The sequence below is a fragment of the Vanessa cardui genome, chromosome 10, assembly GCF_905220365.1.
Source record: "Vanessa cardui chromosome 10, ilVanCard2.1, whole genome shotgun sequence".
In the NCBI taxonomy this organism is placed as follows: domain Eukaryota; kingdom Metazoa; phylum Arthropoda; class Insecta; order Lepidoptera; family Nymphalidae; genus Vanessa; species Vanessa cardui.
The window spans coordinates 4,116,811-4,142,253 of NC_061132.1; the positions used below are offsets into that span (position 1 = coordinate 4,116,811).

Consider the following 25,443-nt stretch of genomic DNA (forward strand, 5'->3'; position numbering starts at 1 on the left):
TTATTTTACTTTTCCTTACATTCATATTTGGATAGTTGTTTGACAGATCTTTATTTACCTACAAAATTTATAGCCCTGAAGTTAGAGAATCTTTAAAATAAATTTTATATGTATAATCCTTATTTGTCTGTTATATTGCCGATAAATGAAGAAAAGATCACTCGAGGATAACATCAGTCGTTTCCATATTGATATGACTTGTATGTTATTGTACTTTTTCTAATAAGGTTTTGTTTGTATGGCTCATGATCGGTGGTGAACATAAACATTGTGAAGAATGTCATGTCATGCTCGTCTCAGATAAATCTGCCTCATAAGGGCAATTGGAGCTACGTGGTGGAGTATGTTCAAAAAACCAGTTTTTCTTCAATGTAGCATTATGTTAGCTATAGAATATTCATAGGTTACTTCTTGCTATATTCAGTAAGTGTATTTACACACTTGGAAGACTTTTTGCTTCGTTGTCTACCGCGTTGTTCTAGTGACTAGATATAAAAGCTACAGATCCCGAGCCCTTGGATTTAAGCTGTAATTGGATTGGATTGGATTTAAGATAAAACATATCGGGTTTTTCTGTTGAAAACGTCTAAATAGCAACCCAAAGGCTGGAATTTAGAAGAGTGCACACTTCCAAGTCCCGCGCCTAAAGTCTTTTCGGTCGTGTTGGATTTGCCGTCCCACCAGATTGTCAGAGTGAGGGAACAGAGACAGCATTTGTGTCTGAACACAGACACTTTAATAGGGAGACTAGACTAGGCAGGATATCCTGCATAGTCTAGACTCCCTTGAGAATGTTTACCTTGGGCATCATAAAAAATATATGATTAAAAATCACCATTTCTATGTTGTTTATCCATTTCATTAGCCTCTTCATTCTATTCAACAAATCGAAGGCTGCAGTTATCACTATCAAATTTGACATAAAAAATTCGAATATGAAGAATAAATCCGACAAGCCCAGTAGTATGCGGATCTTCCGTGATGGTTCAGCTATATAATATTCATGTCTGTATCCTAATACTGACACCAGTACTGAAAATAATGGCAAGTATCCGAAATAAAGAGTTAATTCTTAACCAATGATTTCGAGTTCCTTTATGTATTTAATTTGAATTTTAAATTCATATCGTACTGAAGGTGATGAAGGCTAACACCATGAGTAAACCTGTTTTTGCAAACACCAATCCGCATTGGAGCAGTATAGTCGTATAAACTCTAAAAACACATTCTCCTCAAGGAGAGAAATTGCCTTAGCCAAAAAGTGCAACATATGTAGACTGTGAAAATATTAAAGAACTCTTAAAATAAAATCTTAATGATACAATAATCTACTTCGCAGAGTAATATTGAGAACTTACTTAATACAGCGTAAAATATATAAGAGTAAATTCTGAAATAGGGCCATAAGCAAATTCAATGTGTAATGCTAAAAAGTGTTATGCGACACTATATATATTTCAGGCTCACCTGATAGAAAGTCAATGCCACCATCTATGGACGTTTTTAAAAAACAATAACTTGGCTTTGAGCTCTCTTTTAACGTGAAAACTTGTGTCCGTTTTGGGTTTAAAAGATTGATAATAGATTGAATCTAAGATTCAGGTTAGTAATGACTCGACTTCTGACATTTAATTGAAACACGCATCATAATAGCTTATCAACGGAAGTCCCTTCTCATTCAACGAGTGACTTCGTAAAGAAGAACACAGCAGGTCATGGCAACTTCTTGGCCATATTTTTCTGTCCTGTAAAACTGTCACTTGCAGTCTATCTGTCTGTCTGCTGTTCTTTCACGGTCAAATGACTGCACCGCATTCGATAAAATTAGTTAGGAAGCGAGCTTAAACTACAACGAGGGACGTTGATTTTTATGCCTATACCTGACGAACAGCCAATAAAAGACAGCAAGCGAGGTCGCGGCCGATAACTAGTAACACATTTGTTGCTTAATAGCTATAAAAAACAACAAGAAAATCGCGTAACAAGACTACATAAATAGACATATCCATTAGAAATAAAATATTGAGTGTATGGAATAACTCTATTTGTCTATGACGTCAGTCATAATTTGGAACGCTAACGATATTTACTTCCAATAATGACGTGCGTCTCGTTCCTTTTGTTACGACTTTGAAAGAGAGAACTGCATTAGTTTGCGCGAAAGCTGTCCAGTGCTGCAGCAATGGACCGCGGCGCGATGGGATTGTTGCTGAAGATCTCGCGCCCGGTAGGCATCGCTCCTGTCAAGTATGCCCCGGATTTCCAAGTCTCGCGCCCTTTGGTAATATTGGGAAGAGTCTTTATGATAATTAACGGTATTGGCCTTTCTATTAATCCTAATAATTGGCGCAGAATCATGGAATCCTTAACTTTAACGATGTTTTAATTTGTTATTCTAGGGCTTTTCTGTTTAACGTGCATTGCCGAATTTTCTATGATGACTGTCTCTAAGGGTCTTATAGCAGAAAAAATAATTAAAATATGTGCGGTAACTGTACTCTCTGCACAGACTATGATAGGTGTATTCACTGCTCCGGCGAGAATGACTAGTATGGATAATGACTTCAAAAGGCTCAATCAGGTAATATTTATGTGATAGTATAGAGTGAGCCATGCGTCAAACCATATGGACAGTGAATGTTTATTGTTTAGCCAAAAACGTTATCTGAAGCACGCTCAATATGATGCTACTATTGCTATTTTAAAAAAGACGTTTTGGTTGTCATGTGCCTCGTGTTGGACTTACCTCGGCCTGTACCATTCCCATTATGACTTAGTGCGAACTCTGGGGGTATCTTAGACAAAAGAATTAATAACAAACGTATAAAACTTAATAGCGTCAGACAAATAAATGAAATCGATTAAAGTTAAGATTAAGTCGAGCAAATTAAGTAAATAAGGTTTTTCAATCGTACAAAAATATTTTATATTATTTGCAGATCGATGAAAAATTACAAAATATTTTGAAGAAGAAAATATTAATAAAATCGAATTACAAATTTTTTATTGCAATCGCAGGATATATTTTTTTCGAGTAATACATTTCTTGATCCGTTTGTGGCAAACACAAGTAATCCTCGATGCAGGTATTGATCCATAAATCTTTTTTAACTTTATTTGGTACATACAAGTATATGACATAATAATAAACGGTTTGAAACACAAAAATTTGGGCAAATTAATAAAAACATTAAGTGTACGAAATACAGAAATAATATTTTTAATTAAACTTAGTGTTATGGAATTATCAACACAAAATTAAAATATTTCGGGTAGAAATTTTATATATATGTATATATATTTTAAATTTTTTTTATATTTTATATTTTTATATTTTAAAATTATTCTAGCATTGATAATGAAAGAAATGGTATTTTATCTGCTGAATATCTATATTGTGATATTGCTGCAACTGCAGATAAGTTTCTTTGCGCAACGAGTGAATATTACTCTGATCGCAATAAATGATAGTTTGAAGACTCTGCTTTTCGACGACGCCAGGACCGGCGGCGATGAAAGGAATCACGTAGCTCAAAGGAAACTTGGTAATAACATTATTTGATCAAAATACACTCAACACATACACACACTCAACATAGTAAAGCTGTTACAAGTTTCACGGATATGCTTGACTGTTTTTCGTGTCATCGTAGTTACCGAGTTAAGAAACAGATTACGAAGGATTCTTAACAATAATATTTAAAATGTTAACCGGTATTGTTAAAGAGCATTTGTGCGCTAAAGGATATTACAACACTAATGACATCTTACTTGATTGCACACCTTGGGGTTAAGACGACCTCATCGAGGCTGTTACAAATAATGAAAACATATTCATTATTATTGTACGAAATTATACTATGAGTAGTTATAAAAAATGTTATTTAAAAATATTGCTGAGTTTCTTTCCTGGTTCTTCGCAAGGTGGTACCGAACCGGTGGTAAATTTTTGTCTAACCTAACCTAACCTATAACATATTCTTCTATCCAACAAAACAATATCCTAACCATTCATCATACGGTTTTAAAGATTATAGTTAACCAAAGTTTCAATAAATCCATTTGACGATAACTTTTCAATAAATAGTTAGATATATTTTCTTTAAATCGTATCATTTTTATTTGCGAACCGATTTGAATAAAACAAATGAAATATTCTATTCCAAGGTTGCAGCAATACATCAGTGAAAACCGCATCCAAATAGATTAAACAAAATCCAAGGTCAGTGGTAACAAATAACGAAAAACAGACAAAAATCATATTTATATGATCTATTGCGTTAATAAATACCGCCTGTGATATTTGTTCTCAATAATTATATACAGATTTCGATCAGTTACGATTTTATTCAATGTGTAAAATAGATCTAAAAAAATCTTAAAATTTCTTTTTTTTTTTTAAATAGGCGCAGAAGAAAGTTTGCCACATATCATTCGCGAAATAGCAATATCTTATGTATTTATATGCAAAGTAGTTGTGCGGACCACAAGAGCCGAAGGCGTTAGCATGGTGCTGGCGATCCTATACACGGCAATTCAATTGGAATTAAAACTTTACAGCATTATTACTACGGTAATTTCAAGTAAGCATAGAGTTATACTTATTTTATCTATTTGATATGTAATTTTCCAAAACATGTTCTACTATTCAAAACAGCAAACCCACTGAAACTGTATTACTTTGGATATCACGTTTCACATTATTGCTCTTCGTATTGATTTCTACTTTACTTCCATCGTCATAGTTTATCCCGGTTTTTTGTTTATAATTCTTGATTTAAATCATCTGAATGAATCTGAATCTGAAGCAATCCCATGGAATGCATTCGGTGTTAACATTGGTGTGCCGGAATCCGAAGCTTCGTTTATTTTTTTTTCTGTGTGTTTTCGTTTCACTATAAAGCATCTTGCCAATCATATCTTTTCCATTGGGTCTATTTCGAATCAATCCTAGTACGAATATATTATATAAGTAACTGTTAAGTTTTTTTTTAATAGAAACACACGTTTCCTTACAGACTCAACAATGACAATATTTATGAGTTACATTGTTATTTTTTATAGCGTTTGGAGTATTTATAGTATAACTTTTATCGTATACTATATTGAACAATTTCATCGGACACATTATGAGGTAAGTAAATGTATATTTGATATCTTCCAATAGAGTAATCGCAGACCGTGTGTCTTATCCACGCCGAATTATTGAATACAAATTTTCAAAAACTGCTTTTTTTAATATTTGGGTAGTAGTAATAGATACATTTATGGTTAAAGATCTTTATTCTCATAAGAACATACATAGGTTCACTTACATGAGATTAAATAATGTTAAACACATACATTGATATTTGATACATGGAATGGCTAGTTCTACTTAATATTGTCTAATATATCTTTTTTCAGTTTATTTTTAAAAACATTTAAACATTCACATTCTTTTATGTAGTTCGGCAAATCATTATATAGTTTTACTCCATCAAAACGTATATTTTTATGTCCCTAATTTAAGGTTCTGACTTTAGGTAATTCAAGTTTGTGTCTGTTTCTTAAGTTATGTTTGTTTGATTTTTGCGTAAATGTTATGTTTGAATGAATACTTTTAGATAGTATCTTTTTAATTAAAATATATGTGTTATAAATATATGTTTAATTTATGTTGAATAATTTTGATTTTTTGTATAGTTCTATCGTTGGTGTCAAAAATTTATAATTTTGTTTTGCGTAGTTTGTAAGATTTTAAGGTTAGACTTTGAAGCTGACCCCCATATTTCAATTAAGTAGTTAATGTGTGACTTTATCAGTGAATTGTAGATAACAACACTTCGCACTTTTTTGGTATACAATTATTAGATTTTCGGAGTGCTCCTACAAGCGATGAGAGTTTTGATCTGATATGCTCAATGTGTGGTTTCCATGTCAGTTTATCATCCAACCATAATCCTAAATATTTCTCTAAGTTTGATCGTTGTATTCGAATATTGTTTATTGTAAGGGCCGGAAAATTTTGTGTTTTTTTATTTTTTACAGTGAAAATCATATATGATGTTTTTGACGTATTAATTGTTAAAAGTTTGCATAGAAACTAGTCATTGACTAGATCAAGATCTCTTTGAGCCTCCCTAACTATGTGACACATTGAGTGGCCATAGTAGAAAAGGCAAGTATCGTCCGCATACATTGTTAGGTGTCCAGTTAAACCAATATTCTTAATATTGTTAACATATATAAGAAACAGTAAAGGCCCGAGGATAGAACCTTGTGGAATGTCATATGTTATTTCTTGTGGTTTACTCGTGTAATCTCCAATTTTTACTACTTTGTGTCTATTCTCTAGATATGAAGCAAAAATACGAAGTGCTGTATTTTTTATACCTATATTGTTCAATTTATGAAGTAGTTTAACATGACTTACAGTATCGAATGCCTTCTTTAAATCAATGAAAATACCTAATGCAATGTACTTGAGTGAGGTCTAAAACCAAATCGTTCGTTTATTAAGAGATGTTTGTCTTCGATTTTTTTTTTGAAGTCTAGTGTACAATATTCGTTCGAATTTTTTTGACAATACCAGAAGCACTGAGAAGGGGCTGTAATTATTAGGGTCACTTTTACAACCCGATTTATATATAGGAGTGACTTTAGCAATTTTTAGGGTATCTGGAAAGACACCTTCCCTTAAACATTTATTTATACAGTTAGTTAAGCTACCTACTATTAGATTTTTCAAACATTTTATAGCTTTAGTACTTATTCCATCTACACTCGTACTAGTATTACTATCCAGCTATCTATGACATTTTTGACCACTTTGATCGTGCATGGTTCAAATTCAGTAAGCGTTATGTCGTGTGTGTAATTTTCGGAGTACATGAAGGTATTTGTTAAATTTGAATGATACTTACTTGGAATTAAATTAGCCAATTTAGAACCGATACTTGAAAAAAAGTTATTAAATACCTCACAAATATCAGTGCCATCAGTAACGGTGCCGGATTCTAATATCAGGTTTGGTGGAGCATAACTATTTACAACTTTATTCCTAGCCTAATTATTTATCACATCCCACATTTTTCTTGATTTATTGCCACATTTTTTAAACAATGCATAATAATAATTATGTTTTGCGTTTTTGATTAATGACATAACTTTACTTTTTTCTATCGAAAATTTATCCTCTATTTCTTCGTTGTTTCTATTTTCATTTAGTAGTTGCCACAGTATATTTCGTCTGTGTATTGCTTGCATAATGTTTCCATTTATCCAATAACTTTGAGGAAGATTCAGTGCCTTAATTTTATTGACTTTATTTTGCAGTATGTGAGTAGAAATAAAATTTTCAAAAATAATGTAGTCATTGTGATAATTCTTATAGTTAGCCATAGAGAGACTTTTGTAAAAAGCTTCATAATCTAGAGCTTTATAATTTTTGGATTAGTCACTATTTTGGTTTTTAAGCTTTCGAAAAATATTTGCTTATGATCAGATAATGATGATTCAATTAGAGAAAGTTTGAATTCCTTATTTCTGATATTTATAGACACATGATCGAAAATAGTCTTTGTTCTTGAAGTTTCACGATTACAAAACTTTTCATCAATTTTATTCAGTATCTCATATCCTGCTTCATGGAGATTAGTTACGTATTGTTCGATATTTTTGTCTATACTCAATAGATCCAAATTAAAATCGCCAAAGACAATTGATCTCTTCCTTCTTTCAATTTACATTGTATACACCTCCAAAAAATTCTTAAAATTAGTGTCACCTGGTTTGTAAACACCTTCTACATTTAAATACATTTATGGTATATATCCATAGATGATGGTGGTGATGATTATAGTTTTCGTGTAAATTTTCAGTTACGTCGTATTGAATACTGTTATGAATAAACATCGAAACACCGCCACCTTTACAATTCTGTCTATAATTGTAGGTATGTGTATAGTTTTCTAATTGGTACTGTGTCGCATCTTCTTCTGAAGTAATCCATGTTTCCGTGAAAATTACAATATGGACTGTCGGAATGCTGTTAAGAATGCATTTAATCTCATCAAACTTTCCGGGTTTACGAATACTTCGTAGGTTCGCGTAAAAGAATTTCAAAGATAATTTGTTTGCGATAATATCCTTATAATTATTTGTTACGGAGTGTTGAGGGTCAGTTGTTTCATTTAAGTTGTTTGTCTGTAAATTTGATTGTACGAGTTTTTTGGAGCATTTTTTTGTGGCAATTTAGATTTATTACGTAATAGGTATTTAGGTGTATCGATATTTGCAAAGCATACCTTTATCGGCCGGTTTTTATCTGGAATGTATTTACCAAGTCTCATACATTTTACAGAAGCAGGATAATTTTCTATTATTTGTTTCAGGAATACCCACTATAATAACATTTTTTTTTCGGTCGCAGCGGTCTTTAAACTCGAGTATGAGGTTTTCGTGGAGAGGAATGGGCGATTCAGCAACTCATGTTGCCGAATCGCCAATTTTACTAATTTTGATATCTGTAATTTCGTTCTCAATATGTTTAATTTTTTCTTGGTTATATCTTAATTTATTTTCCTTTTGTATTATTTGTAAATCTTTATTTTTGTTTTTATATTGTATAGGTAGATGTTCCAAAGCAGATTTGGTATTTTAATTTCATTGTTTATTTCCACCATTTCCCGGCGAATTTGAGACACGTTTTCATTTTGAGTTTTTGCAAATCTTTCTAATAATTTCATTATGTAAGCACGACAATCAGCAAAACCTTTTTTATAGTCATATTCGTGACCCCGTTCTTTCCGCTTTCATAGGTATATGTTCACATTTAATTCGTCTTCATCGTAATTAGATAAATTCGATGTGGAACCTTCGCCGCTTCCGCTGGCTCTTGTAAGCTTTCCGCTAGACGGTGACGCTTGCGCACTCATCCTTATCCTAGCTTATCAGTCGAAAGACAAAGACAAAAAATAGCAACGATTCTGCGCTCGGGACGAGTGCAGTTAAACACACGTTTAAACTTTGATACTATTGTTTTGCACTTCATAAGTTTAGCTAATTAGCACTAAAGTCACTTAACACTTTTTATTTTATTTTGCGAAAATATTAGTAGATGTTAAGAGTTCTGTTGTATACGTCCACGCACTTACATGTGTCGTATCGTTCCATTTTTAGTGATTGATCCCAGATATACCTAAGTCTTGAGAAATTCTATTGATCTAGTTTGAAACGCGTAATAAGTAAGCATTTCTGGGATGATACCATATTTCGGCAGTATATCGGTGTGATATAATAGAGTCCAAATCTTCTCCTTGAGAGGAATGAAGACATTTGATAAGCATTGTCATATTAACAGATGCAAAGAACTCACAACTTGATCATCCGTGGAAAGTCCAAGGAAAACGAAAGAGAGGTGGAACATGAGCTGGAGCTGTTCTCTCGGATCCTAATACTGAGCGACGCGAGCTACTCGCCGCTCAGCATGTTCACTATTGACAGACCGCTTATGGTGAAGGTACATTCAACATCAAATACAACGATCAATTCATTTATAAATTACATCACACCACCGCTTATGTCTCTAGTTTATGACGGGTGATATATTTTACAATATCTTATAAATTTATGAAAATAGCTGTCGGGTTTGTATAAAATTAATAAAATTAGTATCCTTATTTTTGGAAATCAGTCACCACTTTCAAAATGAAAAAGGGAAATCGGAGAACAGTTCATTATTTTCGAAGTCAAAATTCTGGTAACTCTGTGTCTGTTTAGTCTATATTTATGTTTTCAATATAATTATATTATTGTTGTATAGTATCACCGCAAGCGATAAGGAGGGACAGAATATTTACGTAATACCCTTACCCCGCCTGTACATACAGGCGGGGTAAGGAAAGGTTCGTTACCTAAAGATCTATTTTCGTATGCTCAGTATGAGCGATAAATAATCTACTTTACGGATCAAGAATGACATATTGCGTTGCAATAATTTATTGTTTAGATACAAAAAGTACTAAGGGTTAAATGGAATTAATTTGAAAACTGACGAAGGTTTTCTTACTCTGATTTTACATTCATAGTTTCAAAAAACTTATGACGTTTGAGAATAGCCAGATGGTTTCTATAATAATGTTGTTGGCATTTTTTTCTTTTTTCAGTTGTTTGGTGGTTTGATAACATACTTGGTTATAATTTTGCAGTATGGAGACCAAAACGAAAATTCATCTCAACTTTACAATAACGCGACGGGTCAAATGTGAAGCTTTAATAAAATGTTGTATTTTGAGTTTAATCACACATGAAACCTTTTAGAACACTAAAAATTTAAACAAATAATTGTCTAGCAATGTGCACAATTTACTTTCTTCGTTATCTGTTTAGATTCCCTGTGTGTGTGCGTTGCGGCGTACTTCGAGATAATCTACTTTTTTCATCTATATTATTTACATCGGAGAAAGCTTGACTTATAGCTATACTGATGTGTTCTGGTTTCGTAAATGAGCAAGTTTAACTACTGGCACAAAGGAAGGATCATCTGAAGGGAACATCTGAGTTCGAAATTTCGGTGGTGGCCAGGCAATGCAAGAAATGGTTAATATTTCTTACAGCGACAGTGTCTACGGCAGTACTTACATACCATCGAATGACCCATTGACCCGTCCACCAAAATAATATAATAAATAAAGAATTGAATTTACTGTATGCAATGTACTAATAATTCGAAGCGCCATCTTAAAATAATATGGCACAAGCTGATATAGTCCCCAGTACGAGGAGCTTAAATTGTTTTGACGCATACAAATGTAAAACTTTGTGCGTGCTTATTTTGCGATTGAGTCACCATGACAATTGTCAACAACATAAAATACTTTTTCTTCGTTAATCAAATAAATAATCTAAATGAATCCTCAATCAAAATAGTCATCCTTGAAAGTCCATTTACTCGAAACTGACAAGACATTACCGTTAATACAATTGTATTCACTACACAGAATAACTCTTTGTACTGTTTTGTCAAGAGTTTGATTAATACTGAATTATTAATGATTGTAACAATGTTTATAAAAGCATGCACTTGATTATAGCCTTATGTGTTGCGCCTGACACATTTAGTATCGAAAGTGTACTCAGACTGGAGGATTTTCAATTTCTGAATGCTTGGCCAGAAATGTAATAAAATTAATAAGATCGATCATAATGTAATAACGTTCATTATGACGACTCATCTAATTTTAGGATGTTACTCAAAACTTCATCACAGCTTAGCATTCGCAGATGTTGCTAAGGTTTATTGTGTAGTGTTTTCAATAGTTATGATGTACTTCAGTATCATTGAATTAATGTTAGCGAAACAAAACGGAGCGTTCATTATAATTATCCTCAAGATAGTGAGTCTGATTTTATCGCTTGTCGTGTCCGTGGTGAGTGACGGAGAAAATTTCTTCAATTACTTGGAAGAATCGGACAAGGTCGATCCGTCGGGACTCGTTAAGATAGAAAGATCTAAAGTACGATTCTGTGTTTCTATATTCATCGGTGTTGTTTTATTAAGTTTATATCGAATTATGATAACATGGCCACTTGTTTTCAATCAGTTTGGAATAATACTATATGTAACAAATACCTCAACGTTGTTGTCATTACATTTAAATCACATGAACAGAATACTGATGTTCGAAATATTACGGGGTCGTTTGAAATCTCTTAGAATAGCGATGAATAACTTTGCTAGAACTTCAAATCCTGAAAGCGAAACACAGGTCGAATTGTCTAGTAAGAAATTAGTTGAATATTTGATAATTTATAGCAGAATACTCCAAAGTATGAAGAATATTGGTAACGCGCCAAAGTTGATGGTAAGTATTTGCAAACAGATTTGAAAAGATAACATTTAACGACTTTCATGCAGAATATCAGTGAACTTATGTTCATAGACAATCTTGAATTTTCAAATGACTAATGACGTGTCACTAACGCTATTTCAGATGGTGATAGCCTTACCGACTTGTTACATTTCTTTGCTAAGTACTGTTGACGTTGTATGTCGGAACATTAGATCTAAAGTAAGTGCAATCGATTCATTCTTTATTTATTTGCTGATACTTAATATACTACAGAATGTACAACATTCACAGTTGTTCAGTCGTTAAATCTGGAATATCTTCGCAAATATTCATTCAAATTACATTCTCCAAAGAGTCTTATTAATCTATTTTAAATGCACAATGCGTTTCAGATACTTAATCGAATAAGCATTAATACTGTTTAACTTAAAGTCGCTTCAAAAATAAGCCATTATTATGAATTATCCTTAAGAGATAAACATATACCATTATTCACTTTTTTTAAGACCTTTTTATGTCATACAATACTGTAATATTTTAATGTGAGATACATTAAAAGTAAGGTTCAGCTAGCGTTTACAAATTAAAGTGCAAAAAACGACATTAATTAAGATACCTCTTAAATCAATCTTTCAATTAAAAAAACACATAAAAATCCGTTGTGCAATTTGAAACATACATAGAGACAGACAACGGTAAGCCACTTTGTTTTATGCAAAACTAGCGTCCAGCCCCTGCTTCGCACGGCAATACTTTTCGATTTCGCGCGCTTTTGTTTTTCGTCATATTTGAATATTATAATCAACTAGCGACCCGCCCCGGCTTTGCTGGGGTGCAATACTGATACTAAATATAATATTTAGCGTATGAATCCAATGCTGAAAATGAATTAACTATATTGGACAATGCATATAATTATTTACCGAGTCAAAACCTAGATATCAAGCAGAATAAACAATGATATTAGTAAGAGTGCTTTTAATAAAATAAATAATTGATTTTAAGTACTTAAATGATAATGTCAAATTAAATTTATAAATCTAATATGGAATTCAATAATTACTAAGTAAGATTTACATTTTAAGATTTTAACTGCAATAGAGTCATGATTAAACGTCTTTATTTATTTAAAAAATGAATACGTCAATACAACGTTTGCAGTACTAAATGGTTGTTTAGTTAAATATAATTAACGACAAAGTAAAGATATTCTTTGTCACCAACTAGATATTTTCCTTGTTTATATACGTTATCAATTAAGAAGGTAGTTTTTGGGAAATGTGTAAACCATCTTATGTGTCATCATCAAATGTGCGAATAACCCAAATATATACAAGTGAATCATGAGTGAATGAATGAATTATACTATATTGCACACCACAAACAAAAAAAAGAAAGAAACACAAAATTAATAAAATACAAAAACGTAAAATAAAATATAAAAATAAATGTTGATTAAAATTGTCGTATAAATGATGGACTTATGGCTAATTAGCCATGTCTTCCAGATAAATTAACCAGCATTATTTCTATTATTCTATATAATAAATACATAATTTGTTTATTTACGACATAATATTGCAAACTTCTAAAATTATCAGTGTTTCTTTACTATATTGTTCATGTATTAACAAACCTTCCCCTTGAATCACAATATGTATTAAAAAAAACCAAGCTCCAAATATAACAATAACTATAACTACGTTATATAATCATAAATCGACTTTTAAGTAGTCTAATATCTTTCATTTCATTTCACCTAGGACTCTAAAAATATGTTAAATATGCAATTATTTTTATTACTTTTCAGTGCATTTTATTTGTTTTAAAATAGTGTTTTGTTTGAAGTCGGTTTTTCTTTCTGTTAAAATTTTTATGTTTCTTTTTAATTGTTTCATTTATAACATATGGATAAAGGAATCGCCTGAAAAAACACATATTAAAATTTAATTGAATATTAACAATTTTATGATTTTAAATTATTGTAAAATTGACATATGCGTAGAAATGTTATTTTTCTTTACAGTTCATTGGTATGTTAACTGTTGAAGTATTTCTCAATATCGTCCTGCCATGTGTTCCGGCTGTTTTTGGGGAATTGGGAAGCGTTGATTATTAAGCGTTGATGATTATATTAAGCGGATAAGATTAAAGCTAATATGATCAAACGATATAGAGTTTGTAATAGTAAGACCAATGCTTTCATATTGAGTTAGTCACACATCCTTATGAACTTGCACAATGAACCCATCGATCTTAAAAAGTAGTCTAGCTTCTTTTCATTTTCTTACTTTGCCATAATTTTTATGATTTTATGTAACGTACCCGATGAAAGTTTCACTTTTTCGTATGTGTTCTCGGTTTAAGGCACATTAAATATAGGCACAGTAAATTTTCGTCACTCTGTGGCGGAAACTTGATTTAGTTGCTTAATAATACTACACATTGCTGTTTCGCGGTAGAATGTGGTATCAAGTAGAGGGATTTGCACAAAGGCGTGTATGTGATTGTACATTATTTCCAGATGACGCGCTGCGCAATAAAATTTTGGACGGAATCAAATTCCTCGAAATCTGTCCGATGAACTTCACCGTCTGGCGCATCTTCGCCGTCAACTTGTCGCTGGTGCTGTCTCTCATCGGCGTGTACACCACGTACACGATTGTGTTGTTGCAATTTCATCATTTAAAAACTTAAAGGAGCAGAGCACGCGTTCTCAGCCTTGTTGTGTGTACAATAAAAGATATTTACGAGTGTAAGATTGATTTAAATCAAGTCATTACTTCTTCCATGAGACAGTAAAAAATAAATTTGGCAAAAAATAATTACCTTGACTTTCGTTTTTTATTTACCCCGCACTGATATGATACACTATAGACAATTGTTGTTCTTTAATGATAATTAAACATGGCTAAATAACTTGCAATATTATTATCATTTTCATAAAGATAGTCACGCTTACGGGCTGGAATAGGTGTGGTATTTAGGTGATTGGGTTGGTGATTTAATTGTTGTCAGGTAGTCATGAAAAATTCGACATGTTCTTTGTTCCATAGTTCTCTAAGTGGGTTTTCGAAGAGCGACCTCTTAATTAGTGTTAACTTGTTCTTAAATTCAATTATGAAAAGAATATGTTTTCATGTTTATATTTAAAATCGAATCTAAGTTATTTTCATTAGGAGTAGAGCCAGCTCGATCCGTCATATAAATATTTTATGACGATTTTATGACGAATATATATAAATTTAAATTTGCAGTGTTATTACTGTATATCTTAATCTCATAATATCAAGAAGTGTTAATATTCATAAGTCATATAGTATATACGATTTGATTTAATTATTACAAAATTAAATAATGTACTTATGGATATAGAATCGAAGATGAGGGTAGTTGCACAGACAGTAGTTTCTTGTTGGGCCATCTTGATATCATCTACATTAGTAATCGTTAGTCGTTGCTTCGAAAAATAAATTTGAGTTGACTTTTTTGAAAGTGATTATAAAAAGCTCCTTTAAATACAGTTTACTTTGTTCAGACACTTTTCATATTAAAAAAGATCCAAGAATCAAACTACCATACCATACTTCAAGCCACTTTTTATCATCATCATTCCGTATTAGTACTGGTATTCGACAACACGTCTATGCCCCGCGATGACTGTTATTATTGATTTTGTTGTCAGGATTACCAACTCACGAGAGACTATTTTTAGGGGCAATGGAAGTTTTCGAAATCGTATTTTTTATTGAGAACTAGCTGACCCGGCAAACTTCGTACTGCCATAATCGAAATGCTTAAATTGGTCCAAATGTGATGTGTGAAACTGGTGATCTGAACAGTAACAATAAACAACTAATACATTAAAAACGACACTGTCAATATTTTTTTCTATATTTTCAATGACACAGGAATCATGAGGTTGGGTGATAAATTGCCATGTCGCTATGATTAAGTCCTTACAACATAAAGTTTGTAAAACCATTTAGTGTAAACTGGCTATGCCATGTTTTAATTTGAAACTCATTTACAATACCAATCAATATAATTTCACTAAATATAACACAGATAAAATATAGGTGGTCAAGTTTTATTATGGTGTATATAGCCGTAGGGGGTAACCGAGCGCAGTGGGTAAGCGAGCGCACTGCCTGTATCTCCGGAATAAGGTACGGGAGGCGAGGGGTTTATTTCGACTAATCAGTGGGGCCTAAATGGTAAATTAGTTGCGACATGCCTGCGCGCCGCACTATGTGTTGTTTGTTAGAAATTGCTAAAAAAGTATTTTCGTTGATTTACTTTCAACTTTAATTACGATAAATTACTCTTTCGTTTATCAAATACACATTCTTCTTTCGATTGTAAAGTGTGATTATAGGTTATGTTGAGCGTTTGGGAATTGGCCGTCATTTTAATTGATATTTAGCTTTCTGGGTAAAGTGTGCGCGGGTAAGTGAGTACATGCGCACACTTATAACATCATCATCATCATCATCAGACCGTTTTTGTCCACTGCTGGACATTCAGCTCCTGCCTGCCGCCTTGCGTATATCGTCACTCCACCGTGCCAGAGGACGTCCTACACTACGTTTGCCGAGACGCGGTCTCCACTCTAGAACACGTTCTCCCCAACACCTCATTTCTGATGCGATCCGTCAGAGAAACGCCATGCATAACCCTTTCCAGAGCAAGCTAAAACTAAATATTTGTGACAATGTCTTTATAATTTTTTTTTGTATAATATGTTTAATTTCAGTTTTCTCTGTTATAAGTTGATTAGTTATAGAATGCGCTTTTAACCTATTGCGTTTACTTACCCAACGGGTGTCCGCACACTTACCCACAATTTGGGTCAACTGTCCGCATTCCGATTTATTATCAAAATGTTAATTTTTTTGTTACGGGATATTTTTTTGATCGGGATGTTTTATGAAAAAGAATACTTATTCGGGTTTAAATTGAATAGTCGAATAAGTATTCTTTTTGAAATTTTTTTTTGCTCAAATTTTGCTTTAGTTCTGCGTAGTGAGGCTGAAAACAGTAAAGTTTGTGCACTGGGCCCGAATGACTCTCCTTACGAAATATATTGCTCAAAAAATGTCACATCACAACAATTAGATACTTACAAAACAAAGTTTGTCTAAAATACTGGCTATTTAAAAGTTTTCAATTTGATATTGACACACACACAGTAACAATACACTGTGTTAATCAATTTAAAGCTGACTGATAAACTTTATTTTTTGTTTTGTTTTGTGGTGTGTAAATAAACAAAAATGAAGGTTTTCCGGCGCGCGAACACGCGAAGTATCCATGTCCATGCGTGAAACAGGGAAACTCCTATGTTGGCGTTCATAAATGTAATATAGGACAAAACTTAAGATTTATCAAACAATCTATGTGCATAAAATTGATCTGATAGACAGTAAACAATTGAAGTTAGTTAAAATTAAGGTTATTTTTGTCCCTCCTAAACATGTACTTATAAAGATATAACTATTCTTTCAATTTGATTTTTGCATAACGGGGACAACATCATATGTTTGACAAAGTATGGATGATCCATTTACAAAAGCATGATTATGGCGTTGATAATGACATCAATACCGAACATTGATAACTATTGAAACTGGTGGATGAGTATACTCATTTTTTAATTAATACTTACTTTTAATGTAACAGCACCATTCCTCGTCTGAAAAATCTTCATTAACAAAATGACCCGCCATTTATTGAATTCATTTGTTACAAAAAATGTGATAAATGGAGAACCACTCGACCGATTTTGAGCAAACTTCACATAAACCATCTACTAAATAGTCCGAACAAACCCTGAAAATTTAGTTTAGATATTTGAGCCCGTTCTTGATTTATAAAGTGACATCGAAAAATGCCACTTATTTTTGTAGAAATTGATTCCAAAAATAAACTTAGCGATGTTTTAAATAATGCAAAATCAATTTTAAAACATCAATGTTTTATTGTCTAACATCGATAATCATAGAAAATCAATGGTAATTCTCTAATAAATCTGTTTCTAAGGAAAAACCAAGATTTTTTTTTATTATATTCCTAGCATTTTTATCATACTTTCTCACCTTCTAAACCTTCCCTGGACTTCCACCAATAATTCAAGACCAAAATTAGCCAAATCGGTCCAGCCGTTCTAGAGTTTTAGCGAGACTAACGAACAGCAACTTATTTTTATATATATAGATTATAAAATATGTCTACTGCATATGGAGAATGCGTTTATAAATTTCGATGTTTGTTATATACTGCACACAATGCGTCTGAAGCTCGGAGAAATAAGACTAATTCAAGTGAGTATCAATGATGATGTCCTTCCGACCGATTTGGAACAAGTCAGCCACTCTCCGTGGATCCTTTTGGTACGCATATTGTTGGTGGTGGAAACTACGGAGATAGGAAGGGGGCTCCAGACCCTAACTGAAGAGTGTGAAACTCCTATGAGGAAGCAAATCATTTCGTATGTGTTTTAAGTACGTCTACTAGGTACAGGTGCTTACCGATGCCTAGCTGTTCTGTGATAAGATTGTAAAGATGGAACCAAATACAATAGTTCTTGAGCTCACTTACCGACAGACAGGTAACCTTACGATGGTGTGACAAGCTCTGGAGTTTTTTAATGACCAATGACTAGTTGCCAATGACCCTTCTAGTACGACGATACACAGAATCCAAAGCATAAAGCTGGCAAAAAAAATGACTGCAGTAATCAATGGACGATCTAATTTGGGCTTGATATCAGATCAGAAGCTATTCTGTTGTGACGTACAGTTTTACCTTATTGGTTACAGGAGTATTAGCTTTTGATTCAGTGCAGTGTCCAAAGTTGAATTTGGATGTTAAAGTAACTCTTTGACATCCAAATTCAAGAAGCGTAATACTGTTGAGTACAGATATATTTCGGAAAGTCAATCTCTTGGCGCTGAACTCGCTTGAGTCTTGCACGGATTGAATTTGACTTCGTTCCAAAAATGGATTACTAACTTTGTAATTTTGTTTCAGACAATATTCCTGGGACGGCATGCCATTTATCGTTGAAGCGTTTCCGTGACCTAACGAGGGCTTATGTATTTGCGTTGCGGTGAAGGGACTGAACGCCACCCGCGGCGTCATCATGTTTATTTTATTTTCAGCGAACTCTCTGTTATTTAGGACGGCTTTGTTCAACTTTATTGACTTTGTACCTGTGACTTGTATGTATAATTACTGAAAATGGTTTTATTGCCCTTAATTATTAAATGATATTAATTCTTCTTCTCTCCTTTCTAAAGCAGGACGAAGTAATCACACCGCAGTCATATGTGTTCAGGTCTTATGGTGTGTTTATCATTTTTCTATGGCTGTTTTATTCATTGAACCATGGCATCAAATAAGTTCGGAGGTGAATGGTTTTTTAAAAGTTTTATTTTCCAAGATTCCCGAGACCTTTGTCAACAAGTGTCATGTTAAAATCTAGTCTAAATTTGCTTAAGCTGAGAACGCGTGCTCTGCTTCTCGCTTAAGTTTTTAAATTACGAAATTGCAACAACACAATCGTGTACGTGGTGTACACGCCGATGAGAGACAGCACCAGCGACAAGTTGACGGCGAAGATGCGCCAGACGGTGAAGTTCATCGGACAGATTTCGAGGAATTTGATTCCGTCCAAAATTTTATTGCGCAGCGCGTCACCTGGAAAAAGTTTGAGTAAAAGCTAGGCTAGACTGCGCTTGAAGATCGATGGATTTACAAATGCAAATCAAATTCAGGATGTGTGTAGCTCAATATAAAGGCGTTGATCTTACTTCGACAAACTCTGTATCGTCGGATCATTTTAGATTTAATGTTATCCGCTTCAGCGCTTCCCAATTCCCCAAAAACAGCCGGAACACATGGCAGAACGATATTAAGAAATACTTCAATAGTATACATAGCATTGAACTGTAAAGAAAAGTAACATTTTACACATATGTCAATTTTAATTACGATATTGATATTTAAATCTCCTAAATCATTGGCAAAATATTCAGCTATAAAATAGTTAATTGAACCGTTTAATTGAATTGTTACATATATTATTGCATTTTAATACCAAAATGATATTATCTTATAAATTCTTGTCCTAGAATTATAAAATAAATCTTTAGCACTTACGTCAGTTTTCACAGCCCGACTTACAACGTCAACAGTACTAAGCAAAGAAATGAAACAAGTCGGTAAGGCCATCACCATCTGGAATAGCGTTAGTGACACGTCATTAGTCATTGTGAAAATGTCTGTAAACGTAATTTTACTAATATTTTACTTTAAAAAAAGAATACTGACTCGGTTCGTGAATTGACGTACAAAAACATGAAGACGTTAAATATCGTCTACTTAGCGCTGTTTTCATATGCTTACCATCAGCTTTGGCGCGTTGCCAATATTCTTGATACTTTGTAATAATCTCTTATAAATGAGTAAATATTCAATCATCTTCATGCTTAACAGTTTGACTTGTGTTTCGCTTTCGGGATTTGAAGTGTTTGCAAAGTTACTCATTGCTATTCTAAGATACTTCAAGCGAACCCACAATATTTCGAACATCAGCATTCTGGTCATGTGGTTTAAATGTAATGACAACAACAGCAACGTGTTTGTTAAAAGAATTATCTTACCAAACCAGTTGAAAGTGTGTGGCCATGTTAATATAAATCGAAACGAATTTAATAAAAAAACACCAATGAATATAGAAAAACCGAATCGCACTTTATGTTCTCCTATTTCAATGAGTCGCAAAGGATCAACCTGGTCTGATGCTTCCAAGTAAATGAAAAAATTTTCGCCGTCACTCATCACTGACACGACTATAGAAAAAATTAAACTCACTATTTTGAGGATAGCTATGATAATCGCTCCATATTGTTTCGTTAAAATAAATTCATAACTACTGAAGTACAACATATACTACACAATAAACCTTAGCAACAACAGCGAATGCTAAGCTGTTATGAAGTTTTGAGTAACATCCTAAAATTAGACGAGTCGTCATAGTTAACTTTATTATATTATAATCGATCTTATTAATTTTATTGCATTTCTGACTGGGCATTCTGGAATTTAAAATTCTGTCCTCTGAGCTCTGTTTCGATACTAAATGCGTCAGGCACAAAACATTAGGCCATAATCATATTAGTGTTCTTATAAATATTTTTACAATCATTAATAATTCAGGCAGTATTAATCAAACTGATGACAAAACAGTACGAAGAGTTAATTTGTGTAGTGAATACAATTGTTTCAATGGCATTTATCTTGTCAGTTGCACAGTAAATGGATTTCCAAAGACTTTATCGATTGTCAACATACATATGTAGATTATTTATTTGATGAACCAATAATTTTTTTTAGATAGTATAGTTAATGTGGCTCAATGCGAGTCACCGAAACAAATAATAATTTTATGTAGATCTTCCTGGCATCGATCACGCAAAACCGAGCAAAGCTGTCTTTCTGTAATGAAACCGACAAATTGCTTTAGTTTAATCCGTTAGACAAATTAACTTAGATCAACGCATTGGCCGTGGATAGTTTGGTCTGTAAGTGGAACCATATGGCGTTTATAACATTAGTATAGATAAACAATTATTGGTTTCTAAATAAATTAAATTTTAGAGACACGTTTTCTACTTTTGGGTTTTAATGTTTTGAAGAATGTTGACAAAAATATGAAACCTTTTTGCTTTGCTCCTAGAATTCTTATTTGATATTCAAGCACCTTCAAATGCCAATACGCGTTTTCTGCCTCGGCCCACAATAGTAGGATCCTTTGGTTTTCCTATACATACGTTTAAGCCCGTCTGGGTAGGTACCACCCACTCATCAGTTAGTCTACCGCCAAATAACAGTACTCAGTATTGTTGTGTTCCGGTCTGAAGGGTGAGTGAGCCAGTGTAACTACAGGTTATGTCCCTTGTGGGATATAACATCTTAGTTCCCAAGGTTGGTGGCACATTGATGATGTAAGGAATAGTTAATAGTTCGTACAGCGTCATTGTCTATGGGCCAATTCATTCGTCCGCCAATTTATACCATAAAAAAGTCCTACGTAGGTTGCTGAGGTAATGCTGTAGATAGATGTATTATTATTATTATTACATGGTCTTTGAGAGCAAATCTGGGGGGAGACATATTGAAGTGCCTATCATACAGCTTAATTCGGCTCCCTTAGGAAGAGTTCATACATTTAAGTATCTCGGCCACATACGGCGAGCCGAGCTCGGAGTCGAACTCGTTGTCGCGAAAATCTGCGAACTGGGTCTTCGGATAGCGCCGCATAAGACGGAGGCGCTATGGTTCTACAAGTGGCCGGTGGGCCGGGAACCGCCCCGTTCGCAGATCATTCGCGTAGGTGACTCAAACGTCCAGGTGTCCAGGTACATGAAATACCTGGGCATTGTCCTGGACGGTCGCTGGAGCTTTGAAGAGAACTTCAAGCTCCTGGTCCCCTGGATCGAGAAGGCAGTGGGTGCGTTGCACAGACTGCTGCCTAATCTCGGGGGACCGAGGGAGGAGATTCGCCGCCTCTATGCTGGTGTCGTGCGATCGATGGTCCTCTATGGGCACCCGTTTGGTCACACCGACTGACGGGCACCCGCCGCTGCAAGACTAAGATCCTAAGTCTGCAGCGGAGAGTGGCCATCCGCATGGTGCAGGGATATCGCACGATATCCTTCGAGGCGGCGACCCTTCTGGCGTGCTTTCCGCGAGGGTCTACGACCAGACTCGCGCCCTCCGTCAAAACGGCGGAAGTGCGTCCTACCCTGCCAGCGTCCTCGAAGCGCTCAGGCGGCAGGAGCAGAGAAGGACACACACGACGTGGTACGCCCGTCTCCGCGGAGATCGGTACGCGCACAAACGCGTCGTAAGTGCGATCCTGCCAGCCTTCGAGGCCTGGATGCGGCGAAAGCGACGAGTCACCTTCCGACTTACACAGGTGCTGACCGGTCACGGTTGCTTTGGAGAGTACCTGTGTAGGATCGGACGCGAGGCGACGGCGGTTTGCCACCACTGCGGGGCGAACCAAGACGATGCCCAACACACGCTAGAGGCGTGTCCTGCGTGGACCGCGGAAAGGCAAGTCTTGGTCCAGCAAATCGGGCAAAATCTCTCCCTGCGAGCAGTCGTGTCGGCGATGCTACGCAGGGAATCGACGTGGGAGGCCGTAGTCAACTTCTGTGATTCCATCATGGTCCAGAAGGAGACTGCGGGGCGGGCTCGGGAGAGGGCCGATCCTGCCCGGCGGAGGCGAACTGCGGGTCGCCTTCACGGCCTCCAAGCCCCAGTGCCCGGGGCGGAATAAATAGGGCGTGGGTGCGTGAGATGGGGGTCTCACGCATCCGATTTCATACGGCCGAGAGGAGGACCGCAGTCCGGTATGGCCCCGGACTGCCGGTGTACGCACCAGCGAGGGGTGCGGGGAGGGCGAGACCATCTTCGCCCTCCTGAGAAGGGCTCCGCAAGCCACGAGCGGAGCAACGCACGGGAGAGGCCGCGGACTTGCTGCGAAAGATCCCGTAGCCTCTCCGTTTTCTGTGCTGTGGCGGCCATCGCCACAAGCCATGATATTCCGCAGGTTTGGTAAATGTGCAAAAGAAGTGAAAATTACATTGTTTAGAGCTTTTTGTAATACTTTCTACACCTGTTCTTTGTGGAGGAATTATACGAAACGAGCATATGAAGCCCTTCGTGTTCAATACAATGACGCTTTTAGGATGCTGATGGGGCTGTCTCGTTTTTGCAGTGCCTCCACCATGTCTTCAGAGGCTCGCGTACACTGCTTTTGGGCTATAAGGAGAGCGGCATCTCTTGTACAGCGAGTGCTTGACAGCCCAAACAATATCCTAAAAATGATAGCAGGAAGACTAGACTGTCCCTATATGTTGTATTGCTGTGGACTGCATGCTCCCAGCTATCGTATTGATTTTAAATTTTTGTAATTGTAATTGATATTTTTTGTAATGGTAATAGTTTATAAATTTACTAACATTTAAATATAAGTTAAATTCTACTAATAAAACTATGGGATCTAATTTCTTGAAATAAAAATATTATTATTATTTTCGAAATTTTTGTTTTTCTCAGCCTTTAAGGTGAAAGCCCGTGGCAATGGTAACCCATTGGATGAGAATGAAGAATTGGAGAACCCATTTGGATGTACTATATCCTCCCAATTGCGTCTCTTTGAAAATGCATGATACCCATCGACTGCTGTTCTCGTTTACGTATCTGATTTTTTTTCGAAGACACATTCCATGTGTAATACTGAGGTATTTCAGAATATAACAACTTTATTGCAAATATATCAGTTTCGTATAATTTGAAAAAGCTGTTAACGATGTTGCTGGTGGTTACGCTACTCATTCCAATATATTTGCTTCATTTAAATAAACAGGTTGGTAATTCTCAAGATGATTTTTTCCATTCAATGGAATATATATGGAATTGCACTTCTTCAAATTCACATAATTTTTCGAATAAATACATAAGTGCTTTAAATTTTTGCAGAAAAACTCGTGCTACAATGTCATGACGATCAGTTGTCGACTGTTTTTCAAATAAATTATTTTTAATATCATAATGAATAGATCCGGTCGTTCATATTTTCGTACATAAGACATTGCGTCTTGTGCATATGCGTTCACATGCCTTGAACTATCAATAAACATAGATGGCAATGTAGTCAATCGCCCGTTGTCATTTAAATTAGTAGCATTCGCTATCGCATCTTACAAATGAATATACTCTTCAGATCTTAATTTGGCTAGGTTGAAACGATTAAAATTAAGACGGCCAGTTTCTATTTTGGCATACATGTCAACAATGTACTGATGATATATGGTTACTTCTCTATCTCAAGATATAATTTTGTGCTTGTGGACGAACCATCAATCGATACGAATTCGGGGAATTACAAAATGACTCACCATTTATTGAAATCATTTGTAACAAAAAATGTGATAAATGAAGAACCACTCGACCGATTTTGTGCAAACTTCACATCAACCATCTACTAAATAGTCCGAACAAACCATGAAGATTTGGTTTGGATAGGTGGCCCCGTTCTTGAGCTCTAAAGTGACAACGTAAATGCCACTTATTTTTATATATGTAGATTCGAGAAATAGATGTAACGATGTTTCAAATTATACAAAATCAATTTTAAAACATTTTTTATTATCTAACATCAATAATCATAGAAAATCAATGATAATTCTGTAATAAATCTAATTCTAAGGAAAAACTAAGTTTTTGTTTTAATTATATTCCTGGCATTTTTGTCATACTTACTCACCTTTTAAACCTTCCCTGGACTTCCACGAATAATTAGAGACTAAAATTAGCCAAATCGGTCCAGCCGTTCTCGAGTTTTAGCGAGACTAACGAACAGCAATTCATTTTTATATATATAGATTTGGAGTCGGTGTCAGCCAACCTATACTATATCACGAGAATACTTTAAGAAATATGTTTCTTACAAATTACCTTTTATACGATATTATACTGGGTCAATCAAGAGGCTCGTATCGCTTCTTTCTTTTGATTGTTGAAGCGTGTACCC

General features: G+C 34.7%; 1 protein-coding gene across 1 annotated transcript; it reads left to right on the forward strand.

Annotated features, from left to right (window-relative positions):
- Positions 1-21,980: 21,980 nt before the first annotated feature.
- Positions 21,981-23,184, forward strand: LOC124533080. Its single transcript, XM_047108245.1, has 2 exons — positions 21,981-22,455; positions 22,538-23,184. The coding sequence occupies exons 1-2, from the start codon at positions 21,981-21,983 to the stop codon at positions 23,182-23,184; spliced, it is 1,122 nt and encodes a 373-aa protein (XP_046964201.1).
- The last annotated feature ends 2,259 nt before the right edge of the window (positions 23,185-25,443 follow it).